We start from the raw sequence: 11710 nt of genomic DNA, 5'->3' as shown, positions 1-11710 counted from the left end.
CCCCACCCTTCCTTCTTCACCACCCCCCCTTGTCTCCATCTTTCTTCCCCTCCCCCAGTTCTTTTTCCTCATTTCCTTTATACCTCCGTGTCCCTTTCCACTGGTTAACAATGAGGAAACCATGGCCAGTGAAGAGCAGTGTCTAGAGCATCATGGTACCCAGAATATACTTTCAGTTTGGCCATCTCCTTCCTTTGTGGACTTCATCCCTCTGGCTCTTACCTTCCTTGTGCATAAGTAAGTTTGAAACTAAGACACTCTAAATCTTTCTTACTCGGTGGATTTTACCTTTGCCAACTTGGTCCCTGACAGGCCTCAGCAGCTGGTCACTCGGATTAATTCCCAAATCGCATAGATGCCTTCGGGAAAACTGGGACACCATTGTAACCACAGAGCAGCCCAGCCACTCCAATAGACACTGGTGCTGGCTGCTTCCCGAGGAGCTACCAGCCAACCCACAGCAGAAGCTGGCTGGAGAAGCAGATGGATGTGTTGGAAAGGCTAGCACGGACTCTAAACACCAGCATGTGGGAAATACCCATGTCCCCGGGAAATACCCATGTCCTGGGGAAGAGGTCACTTAACGGTGCAGTTTAAAAGGTACTCAAACTAGGCTCTGAATGTCGCCTCTGCCACCACCCTGCCCTTGGGCAGGTTTCCTCCCTTACAGCGCATCTTGTTCTCAATCCACAACTGTCCAAAGGAGCAAGGTTCTCCAGGCCCACCAGAATCACTGGTCTTTTGCAAATCTTAGCAAATGGTAGGAGCAGCAGGACTCTCTCAGGGGATTGAGCCTGCAAATCTCCCCATGGCTGGGAAGCCCTGGCTCCTGGCCACAGTTCCAGCCAACTAAGCAGGCTAAGCAGCTCGGTTCTGAGATGCACCGGTTGGGGTGTGATTAAATTTCTGATTGAGGAGATTCAGCATTGTGACCAGCACAGGAGGACAGCAGTGTTTAGCACAAGCTGCTTGGAGCAGAACTGCCCTTTTTCAAGGTCTCCCCAAGTCTTTCCTCAGGCCCCTTCTCTTTGGATCTCTGCCAGAAGAGGGAAACAAAGCAGTATGTCCCCAATCCAGAGAGAAGGTGACAGGAAGCAGGAAGGGCCTGGTTGCTTCTCAGAGCATGCTGTAAAGGTGGCCTGTCCACTCAGGGTGGCTGTAGCCCCATCCTGGAGGCCGGAGTCCGGCTCACTCAGACGGATCTGTTTTCTTGGCAAAGCTGGACTCGCGACTCCGGCCTGTTTCTTACCCCATCCTTTATTCAGACAGCTCACAAGTGCTCTGCTGGGAAGGGCGATTAAGTAGCACTAAGTGTATTTTTCCAGTGTCCACCTGATAAAAAGAAAATAAAACAAAATCAAGGAAGCCAACGATTGAACTGTCATTTTTTTTTCCCTCTCACTCCCCTCAAGGGGCTCGGGGAGTCACATGACTACGAGTAACTGATTTAGCCAAGTGGCTGCAACTCAGAGTTTGCTGCAGAGCCGCCCCCTCCCGGCGGGAGCGCTGACGTCACGGAAAAGCCCCGTCGCGGGGCTGCCGGGCGCGCTATAAACGGCGGCGGGCCGCGGAGGCTTCAGGAGGCGGCACTGCCAGCGGACATCACACGGCCTCGGACTGCGGAGCCCGCATCGCAGGCGTCAGGCATTGCAGCAGGCAGACAGCAGGCACTGTGCGGACCGACGGCAGACGCCCACCCAGCGGCCCAGTGCAGCCAAGTAAGGGGGCATGGCTGAGGGGCAGTCCCAGTGGGAGCCTCTGTGGGAAGGGGCGTTCCTGGTCACCGAACTTTTTAAATTGGGAAAGGAGCCCCTAGACTGTGAGGTCTGTGCCGGGGGTTCTGTCATGGGAGAAAGAAGTTCAGGTGCAAAGGATGCGCTTCTGATGGGGGTTCCTAAATTCAATTCCGGAGGAGTGTCACCTTACAGATTAGGTGGCCAGGAGGCAGACTTCAAGGTCTGAACGCAAGTCTGCCAACCCAGGGACTGTTTTTAAGACTTAAAAAGAAACCCGCTGGTTCTGGCTAGTGGCATAGGGTGTGATGTATGGAGTAGGGTGTGTGAGCTCAGTGCGATCCTTGCGCTCCCGCGGGGAGCTTGTTGAGTTAACCGTGGACTGGACGCTGCTGTGTTATCTCGGGTACTCTTGGCAGCACAGACTGCGTGTCAGGCGAGGCGGTCTTGCAAGGAGAAAGTTGTAGGAAGTTGTTGATGGCTTTTCTCTGATCTTCTGATTTACTTTAGAAAGGTGGAATTCTGAGCTGTTTAAATCCTGGAGTGGATGAGATTCCTTAAGAATGAAGCACTTTTTTGTACAAGTGTGATGTGTCTGAGTGTGAGCAGGTCCTTCCCCTGTCAGAAGAACCAGGCTCAGGGCTGGTATGCTACACAGTATCTGTGGGTAAGAGGGTAGAGCTGAGACATAAACCTCAAACAGAAACTGTCCCACTCCCCAAATAACGCTCTGTTCAGGCAGCTGGAGAATATCAGGGCAACTTTACTAAACATGGAAGTCCCCCAAAGTGCCTGTTTAGTCCAGCCAGGGGAGTGATGTCATTGCCACGTGTTTCCCACGGAGGCACAAAAGACTGCAGGACGCTGGTGCAATTAAGAGCCATGTTTAGACAAGAACAACTAACCTGGCCAGCTGGTCCCCAGCAGCACTGACTTGTTGCTGATGGTAAAGCCATTTCTGGAGGCAATGGGTTCCTTGCAGCTGCCTCTGTGCCAACTTCCAGTGGGATTTCCAAAGCTCCTTTAACGATGGAGGAAGCTTATGGGCAATGGATGATGTTACTGGTACTATAAATGACAGCATGATTGAGAAGCTAAGTGTGTGTGTGTAGTTGAAAATTTTGCTTGCTAGGCTTAGGGACAGTTTCATAGTTGTTCCTTATATTAAGAATTCATTCCCATCAAATGAAAGCTCCAATGATGACTGTGTTGAGCTCCCCTGGGCCCGGTTCATTTTTAATAACATTGCCATCTCTACTGCTGTGATTCCTAGGATCCCACAATGACTCTGAATAATGTCACCATGCGCCAAGGCACTGTGGGCATGCAGCCACAGCAGCGCTGGAGCATCCCTGCTGATGGCAGGCATCTGATGGTCCAGAAGGATCCCCACCCCTGCAACCTCCGCAACCGGCACTCTACTGCTCCCGAAGACCACTGCCGACGGAGCTGGTCCTCTGACTCCACAGACTCGGTCATCTCTTCCGAGTCTGGAAACATGTACTACCGAGTAGTGCTTATAGGGGAGCAAGGAGTGGGCAAATCCACCCTGGCCAACATCTTTGCAGGTGTTCACGACAGCCTGGACAGCGACTGTGAGGTCTTGGGAGGTAGGTGGTCCAGCCCTGGTGGCCCAGCCCTAGTGGCTCGGCCCTGGTGGGCTCTGTCTTGTAGGCAGGAAGAACGAGAGGGAATGATTTTTTTTTTTTTTTTCAGAATTGGGAGCCAGGCATAAGGGTACACACTTGTCATCCCAGCACCGTGAAGAAACAGGAGTAGGAACTCAAGGTCACACAGAGAGTTTGAGGCTAGCCTGGGCTATGTGATTGTCTCAAAAAAAAAAAAAAAAAAAAAAAAAAAAAAAAAAAAACCCAACAAATTCAAACAGAATGTATCTTCAGAATTAGGGGGAAACGCGTGCCTTCTCAGTACCGAGCTGGGTGACAAGAAGCCTAGCTGCTGGCACAGAGTCTCAAGCACAAAAAAAGACAAGACAGGAATGCGTGAACACAGGACCAAATTTGTTGACCCAAGTTATCAAGTGGCTTTCTGAAGGTCAGGTCTGAGGAGTCCAGGAAGGCTGTCTGTGCCCTGGACCAGTTTTGGAGAGTTCATCACTGCGAACACCTTTCTGTGACTACACATAAAGCCGAACTGATTTGGAGGGCGGGAAACCTGTTACAGTGGATCAATTAGTTTGTTTCCACTAACACTTGAAGCATGTGCAAGTGTAAGTAGGTCAAATTCTATACTTGAAGTAGCGCAATAACTTTTAAAAAGGTGAAATGTAAAGACGATGGTAAATGCCCTGAGTAGAGCCAGATGGTTTTCTCCCTGTGACCTATTGCAAGGATTTATTTATTTAATCCTTACGTATTTGTATGGAGACCCACTTTATACAAACATACATTACACAACAATAGGTGATAGCTCTTATATTCTGGGATGGAAATTACAACTGGATAGCCAGTTGTTGTCATACAATGTCCTTCAGCTAGAGCTTCAACATCAGTATACACACCCAGAACAGCTGTACCCCCTACTTACCGCAGAAATGGAGGAAGGATTGTTCAGTGTTTGGACTTCTCACATGCTCTGTTCCCACTTTCAGTTAAAATGTACACCTTCACGAAGACTTGGGGATTGGAGAGGGATAAGTTTGGGAAAGATGGTTTCACTGTCCTCTGGAGTTAACTTCCAAATGCTGTTAAGTACACAGTACATGGGACAGCACTATGTAGACTGTGGGTACCCAGTGATGGTTGAGTACATGGGACAGCACTATGTAGACTGTGGGTACCCAGTGATGGTTGAGTGGTGAGGAGCTCAGAGCCACTGAGCGTAACTGAGAGCATGGTGGCATTAGCAAGTGCTGGGAGACATAATGCTTGCTCTAAGGGTCTGACATAAGGGCAGGGTTATTTAGTGGACAATAGGCCCATTAGAAGTGTTTGTCCACTAGAAGGGGGTGGTATCTGTGCGAAGGGCAATATCCAATAGCCATAGAGCAATGGGACTGATTTGCAACTGGAAGAGGGAAAAATAGGAAACTTCTTTGGAGAGACAGGGGAAGGGATTTTTCTGTAATTGCTACTAGATTGAGCATCTGATAATGAGACACTTCTCAGTGATGGACTCATCCCATATTATACATTCTATGTGAGTTGGCTACATTCATTTGGTTTAGAAGTGCAGTAGAAGTCACTCACATTGACGTGTTAGCTTTATATTTCCCCAGAGGAAGGTTTTCCAAAGCACGCCCATGCATTGGTTTCATCTTTTTCCCCCAGCATTTACCAGGGGGATGTATATGATAGTCTCCCCATCATTTCTTCTAATAAAGATGGATGTTCTTCCAGCCTGTTGCAACAGTCATATGATTCTCTGTGCATATTTAATTTCATCTATACGTCCTCTCATTCATCCATTCATTGACTCATTCATTTCTAAATTGTTACCGAACAGGTAGCACAGTGCTCGGTGAGGCACAGTGGGAGTGGGAGTGGGAGTGGGAGGCACATGCAGAGCCCTGGAGCTTCCAGGGACCGAGGCACAGAAAACAAAGCAGGAGGAGGACATAGCACAGGGTAGTAAGTTCCTGGCAAGTGTCACATGCTAGAGAGCAAGTAACACAAAGATTCATAGGTCAGGAAAAGAATCAGAATTCTGATGCAATTTTGAACTCAAACCCAGAGAGCATCTCCTTAGCATGGACGAGCCCTACAGAGATTGGCTGGAGAGATGGCTCAGGGGTTAAGAGAACTGGCTGTTCTTCCAGAGGACCTGAGTTCAATTCCCAGCAACCACATGGTGGCTCACAACCATCTGTAATTGGATCCAATGCCCTCTTCACATAAAATAAATAAATAAATCTTAAAAAAAAAATAAGAGATTCAGGCTCAAGAGCCAAAAAGAGATAAATTGTTCTGAAAGTTATAATTTCTAAAAGATGGAACTAAAAACAGAAAACCTCAGAGTACGCATGAGATTGGTGCACAGGGTTGATGGGAAATTCTTTCTCAAATATCCCAGGACAGCTCGTTTTTTCCGGATGGAGCTCCTCTGACCCTTGACTGTTGTCACCCTTCACCCACAGGCAATCTAGGCTCAAGTTCAGAGAAGTTTCCATTACTTTCTATATAACAATGACACATACCTGTAATCCCAGCAACTTCTAGACCAGTCTGATTGTGTAGTGAGTTCTAGGCTGGCCAGGGCTTCTAGAAAGAATCCATCTCAACACAACAAAGCAAATGGGGGGGGGGGTGGAGAGTTAAAGAAAAAGATGGTCTAATTAGGGGCCATCTCAAAATATTTTTTTCTTGTGCTTCTGCAAAGAGGAGAATCGTCGCTGGCCTCCGAGTTTCTGAAGTTTCCAGTGAATGTTCAGGGGCCTCCCACTGGAACACAGTGGGGTTTTCATAAAGATTATGGAAACAGGACTTGTAGTTAAAACATCCCATAATGGAGCTTATAGTTAATGATTTCTCGTAGCTTCAGCCAATGAATTGGAGTCAAAAGGTCTTAGGGAGTTTATTTATCCTTATAAATGGCTTTCTTCCATAAAAGGCCCAAGAATGGTGAAAATGATTTCCTTTTAACTCAAGCTATTTAGCCTTTCACAAGAGCTGTGGGAAATGTGCTTAGTGACTGGAGGACTGTGTGTTGTATGTGGAAGGAGAACAGTAGTGTGTGTGCACATACGCCTGTACATATACACAGAGATCAGAGGTCACTGAGCCATGTCCCCAGCTTCTAAAACGGTGTCTTTGAAGTTCATTCTCTGTCTGTCTCTGTATGTTTGCCTCTGTCTCTCCATATATTCATACATTCACATATATCACACACCTTCATGAATATATAAATGTTCATATATATGAAAAATGCATGTTCATGTGGGGGCACATATGTGTGGATAAGTGTGCATGTGCCTCTAGAATCCAGATGTCAGCCTTGGGTGTTGTTCTTCCATTGGCGTGAGTCTTGTTTTGGGAGACAGAGACTCTCGGCTAGGCTGGCCGACCATTGAACCTTAGGGAATTTGCCTGCTTCTGCTTCCCCAAAACAAGGATTTCAAGTTGCTTTCCACCATGCTTGGCTTTTCACGTGGATTCTTGAGGACTGAACTCAGGTTCTTGTGCTTGTACAGTAACCACTTACTGACCGAGCTACATCCTCAGTCCCCCCGGAGTAAAAATTCTAGAGTGAAGTCAACAGGAACCTCTTATGCTGAATTATTTCTTATTCACCTGACTGGTATTAATGTTCTCTCTTTTCTAGAAGATACATATGAGCGCACCCTGGTCGTTGATGGAGAGAGTGCAACCATTATCCTTCTGGACATGTGGGAAAATAAGGTATGCAGGGCTAGTAGCTGCCAGTGTATTCCTTCAGGGCTTGCCTTTCAACAGGCTGCTTGGTGCAGAGTGACCTTGTCCTACATAGTAGATGTTCCAGACAAGGAGAGCTCATTCCCTGATTAAAAGCATTTACTTCTAAAGAGCGAGACTGTGCTGGGGAACAGGTCGTTCACAGATGAGCCCTGAAGAACAAACAAATTGCAGTGGTTTGCCCCGAGTTCTATTAAAAACCACAAGAAGCGTATTTGTTTTAGGGAAAGTTCAAACAAGCTCTGGCCACTTATTTTCAATGACACAGAACCACCTTGTGTGAAGTTGGCCTTCTCAATCCTGGATTCCAACATGGCTTTGGACAGGTTTTGGGCCTCCCAGCAAATATGCAAGATCATTGTTTATTGAGAACCTTCCTATTTCTTTAAAAAGATTCTTAATTCTTAATTAGGAGGTTTTTAGGGAGTCAGAAAAGACTGTTTGTCAGAGTATTTACGTATTGTATCAGCCCAAGCTACAGTAGTAACTGGAAAGTAAGCTTTTTGATATAAAAACAATACCGAATGCCTTTCTTTGCATCTCTGGACATCCTGAAAGACCAATGCCTTTTGATGTATTATAAGCAGTTTTCGTGTTTTCTCTTAGTTGGGATAGATATACAATTTCTTTGCAAAATGACACCTCCCTTTTTAGGCTAGCCTGAGCTCATGGAAGGTCTTTTTATTTCATTAGGGGGAGAATGAATGGCTCCATGACCACTGCATGCAGGTTGGGGACGCCTACTTGATCGTCTACTCTATCACAGACCGAGCCAGCTTTGAGAAGGCGTCTGAACTGAGGATCCAGCTCCGCAGGGCCCGGCAGACAGAAGACATTCCTATAATTTTGGTTGGCAACAAAAGTGACTTAGTTCGGTGTCGAGAAGTGTCTGTGTCAGGTGAGAGGGTGTGTGATACGGGCTTCACCCCTGCACGGCACACACACTGGTCCACCAGCAGGTTCTCTTCCCCTTCCCCTGCAAGGCTACATCCAGGGGCTCAGTGGGATGCTCTGTGAAGTTTGATGTATATTGTCTAAGACTCTCATGGTTCCCACTGTTTGTATTAGTCATTTGTTGTTCTCTGTGTCCTCTGGTCTACCTCAAGGTCTAGGGTACCCACTCCCCCTTGTTCTCCCGGAGTTACTTTAGAAAGGGGAGCACCCTCAGAAGTTTCCTGACAGTTTTACCCTTTTCCCATCCTCCTGTTCTCCAAGCAGATCCCCAGTTCAGGGGAGGAAAAGCCACATATGAATGCAAGGAGAGGAACTTGGGGTAGGAAGACTCTTCAGAGAGAGTTTCAAAAGAGGCAGCCTTACACTCTGCCTGTTGACAGTCCATGTAAAGCTCACTAGTCCCACCCCCTCCTTTGTAAACTTCGGTGAGGACATCAGACTGATGGGACCACACATGCTTCTTGATCCTTGTTCAAGCATAATTCCTATGTGATGAGTAGGTCTCCATATCCTTTTTAGGGCCTTCGAGATCGTATTGGCTCAATGTAGATTTTCAGTCCCTGCTCAGTCAAGACAATTTTTTCCAACTGGTGGGAACGTCTTACTAGGACACAACGGTATTCCGTGTTCACATCATTTCAAACTAAAACGTGGACACGTGACCTTAAACACAATGAAGTATCTGAAATTGAGAGCTTTAAAAAAACTTGGATAGTTTGATGTAACTTTACTGTATATTTATAAAATCATTTTTCCTGCAAAAGATCTCATTTAATCATACTTTTTCAGTAATGAAATATAGAAATGATCTCTGAAAGTATAGTGTTAATCACACTTTTTTAAAAGCTAAGTAGTAGCGTTAGAATTGCAGTTTTTAGTGACGGAAACCGAGTTGGGAGAAAGAGTATATCGGCTTGCCCATGAAGCAGGGCTTCCTGTACCTGTTGGCTGTATGAGTGCCTTCATAGTTTAAAAGAAACCACACTCAGCGTCTCCATCTATCTGTAAGAGTAACGGCATGTTTTCCACGATTGTTGTGAGCAGTGAAAAGTGTTTGGAAAGAGCTTAGCCTGGGTTTTGAGTGTAGCAAAGCCCTAGTAAGTGAACGCTATGACTTTTGCTGTTGTAATTCATGTCATAGACTTGATGAAACTGGGCTTTCATAGAGTGAGTTTGTGGTGAGCCAGATCTTGCTGGCTTCCTGGGATCATCTTATGGGCTATTTCCACTCAGACCCTGGGGAGGATGCGCGCTGTAGCGTGTCCTTATATCTATAACGTAGCCTACTGCTCCGTGCTACCTCTAAGGCAGTTTTAGAGTGTTCTCCAGCTTGGCCGTATTGTACATGATCACACTCTATGACCCCTCTGACTTTCTTCTCCCTCTTTCCTCGCTAGAAGGGAGAGCTTGTGCTGTGGTGTTCGACTGCAAATTCATCGAGACGTCTGCCGCCGTGCAGCACAACGTGAAGGAACTGTTTGAGGGCATTGTGCGGCAGGTCCGCCTGCGCCGGGACAGCAAGGAGAAGAATGAGAGGAGGCTGGCCTATCAGAAGAGGCGGGAGAGCATCCCCAGGAAAGCCAGGCGCTTCTGGGGCAAAATTGTGGCCAAAAACAACAAGAACATGGCTTTCAAGCTCAAGTCGAAATCCTGCCATGACCTGTCTGTGCTCTAGGCACACTGTCGTCCAGATGTCCCCTTGATGGACATCGTTGAAGGCTTTTGGGACCAGTGATCTATATTAGATTGGATACATAAGCATTGTTAGACGCGGCTTCCTCTATTGCAGACGGGAACAAATAGGTTAGCCTGATGGGCAATCAAGTGTACGGGGAATGAAAGATCTCTGTCAAGAGTCAGTATTCATTCATAGGAAAAGCTTGACCTGCTACGTGGATGCCTCAGACTCATTTAAGGGAACGTTTGGGGTTCACACGAGTTTTTCTCTCCTGTGGACAGCAGAATATTGACGTTTATGAAGAATACCTAGGACAGGAGTGTTTCATCATTCAAGTTTTGTTCAGTGTTGGTCTATGTGAATCTGAAGTCCTTGGGTCATAGAGAGATGTAGGAAAATGGTGGTAGTTTATTGGAAGGAGAAGGGCTCTCTGCATACTTATATCGCTGGAACGACATCTTTAGAGCTGGCCTCATCATGGTTGTGACTATTACTGCTCCAGTGAAGAGAATTGTTAGAATTTGCTGAAAACTGAGGCTTACTACCAGTTTTTGTTTAAAGACCACAGAGATTTGTAGACTTAGGAGCTGATATATGTACCACTTATAGGTTCAAAAAATTGTTTACTTATGTGTCTTTAGAAGTGTTTATTTTGAGGAAACTATTTTTTTTTGCCAAATTCTACTCAGTCAAATCATCTTTTATGTCTTGCTGTTTTTGAAATCATGAAGCTATCACAAAATATTTTTTTAAAAAAAATCTCAACTATATTAATAACCCGGAGTGCAAAATTTTAAATATAATCAGAAGCCTAGTTTTTTTTCCCTCCAAACATAAAAATGCCCCACCCTTTGGGTTGCTCCTTGTATGCCACAGCTGAATTATATTTATTATTATTTTGCAAATAACCATTTTAACATTTGATAAAGCATATTTATGAGCGTATTTCTTACTGAGAAAAATGTCTGTTTTATTACCTTTTTATATTTTTCAAAATATGCAAGTTTTTACCTATATGTCTTATAATAAAATAAATAAAATCTTTGAAAAGGAAAGCATTGTTTTCCTCCCCACATAAGACGAGTATGAGTATTTTCCTCGGGCTTTTAGAACAGGCTGTATTCCTTAGGGACAGACAGTTTCCCCTGTCATTAGCTAAATCCTCAGCTATTTTTTTAAAAAAGAATCCTCAAGTTCTCTCCTTTGGAATCATGGTTCATAGAAAAGAAGAGTTATTTCTGACTGATTGATTTGGGAAGGATTTGCGGTCACATAAAGCTGAGCGAGAATCAAAGCCGATTGTCCTTCTACTTCGGCAAATTCCTGACTGAACAGATGGACCTTGCTTTGTCCCTTGAAGGTTCATGGTCTTAGGCTTCACTAAAGCATTAGGGGGATTTAGAAATGTGTGTGTGTGTGTGTGTGTGTGTGTGTGTGTGTATGCACACGTGCACACGCACTGACGGCAGTGGCAATTAGTGATTTTCAACCTAAGATCTAGCCAGGCAAAGCTTAAACCAAATTGCTCTCTCTGCCACTAATGTGGCTTGGCATGGCTGTCAGGGCAGTTCTGCAAGGGCAATGTGTGACCCTCATTGGAATAGAAGTCCCTTGTGGTCCTCTTTTGCTCTCTTCTGGATCTCCCTACATACTCCTTCCCTTCCGACCCACTGTCTTTCTGAGGCTGTAGACACTCTGGTAGTGACAGGAAGTCTCCTGAACCTCCTCAAGTTTCCGTAGTTTTCAAACGCAGCTGCCATGTTTTGTTTGGCTCCTTTTTTTTCCAAGCTGAGGGCAAAGGTTCTCTGTGCACTTTACGTCTTTGGATTGCTCAAGAAAATTGCACAGGTAGCTGACAGGAAAGAGTCAAGTTGCACAGGCCTGGGGTGGACTTTGGCTCTGCCTTCACTTGAGCCAGTAGTGTGTCTCTGGATTGACAAATAATGAACGTTTCT

General features: G+C 45.8%; 1 protein-coding gene across 1 annotated transcript; it reads left to right on the top strand.

Annotated features, from left to right (window-relative positions):
- Positions 1–1429: 1429 nt before the first annotated feature.
- Gem (GTP binding protein overexpressed in skeletal muscle) lies at positions 1430–10810 on the top strand. Its single transcript, XM_076924173.1, has 5 exons — positions 1430–1718; positions 3007–3343; positions 7014–7090; positions 7817–8021; positions 9475–10810. Exons 2-5 carry the CDS (start codon positions 3016–3018, stop codon positions 9750–9752), a joined length of 888 nt encoding a protein of 295 aa, XP_076780288.1. The 5' UTR covers positions 1430–1718; positions 3007–3015; the 3' UTR covers positions 9753–10810.
- Positions 10811–11710: the final 900 nt, after the last annotated feature.

Source organism: Arvicanthis niloticus, chromosome 25 (genome assembly GCF_011762505.2).
Source record: "Arvicanthis niloticus isolate mArvNil1 chromosome 25, mArvNil1.pat.X, whole genome shotgun sequence".
Lineage (NCBI taxonomy): Eukaryota > Metazoa > Chordata > Mammalia > Rodentia > Muridae > Arvicanthis > Arvicanthis niloticus.
Note: the sequence above shows the minus strand (reverse complement) of the source record. Positions and strands in the feature narration are given on the sequence as shown.

Coding starts and splice junctions, on each gene's coding strand:
- Gem (XM_076924173.1), top strand. CDS start 3,016: ATGACTCTGAATAATGTCACCATGCGCCAAGGCACTGTGGGCATGCAG. Junction 7,091..7,816: donor TGGACATGTGGGAAAATAAG/GTATGCAGGGCT, acceptor TTATTTCATTAG/GGGGAGAATGAATGGCTCCA. Junction 8,022..9,474: donor TCGAGAAGTGTCTGTGTCAG/GTGAGAGGGTGT, acceptor TTTCCTCGCTAG/AAGGGAGAGCTTGTGCTGTG.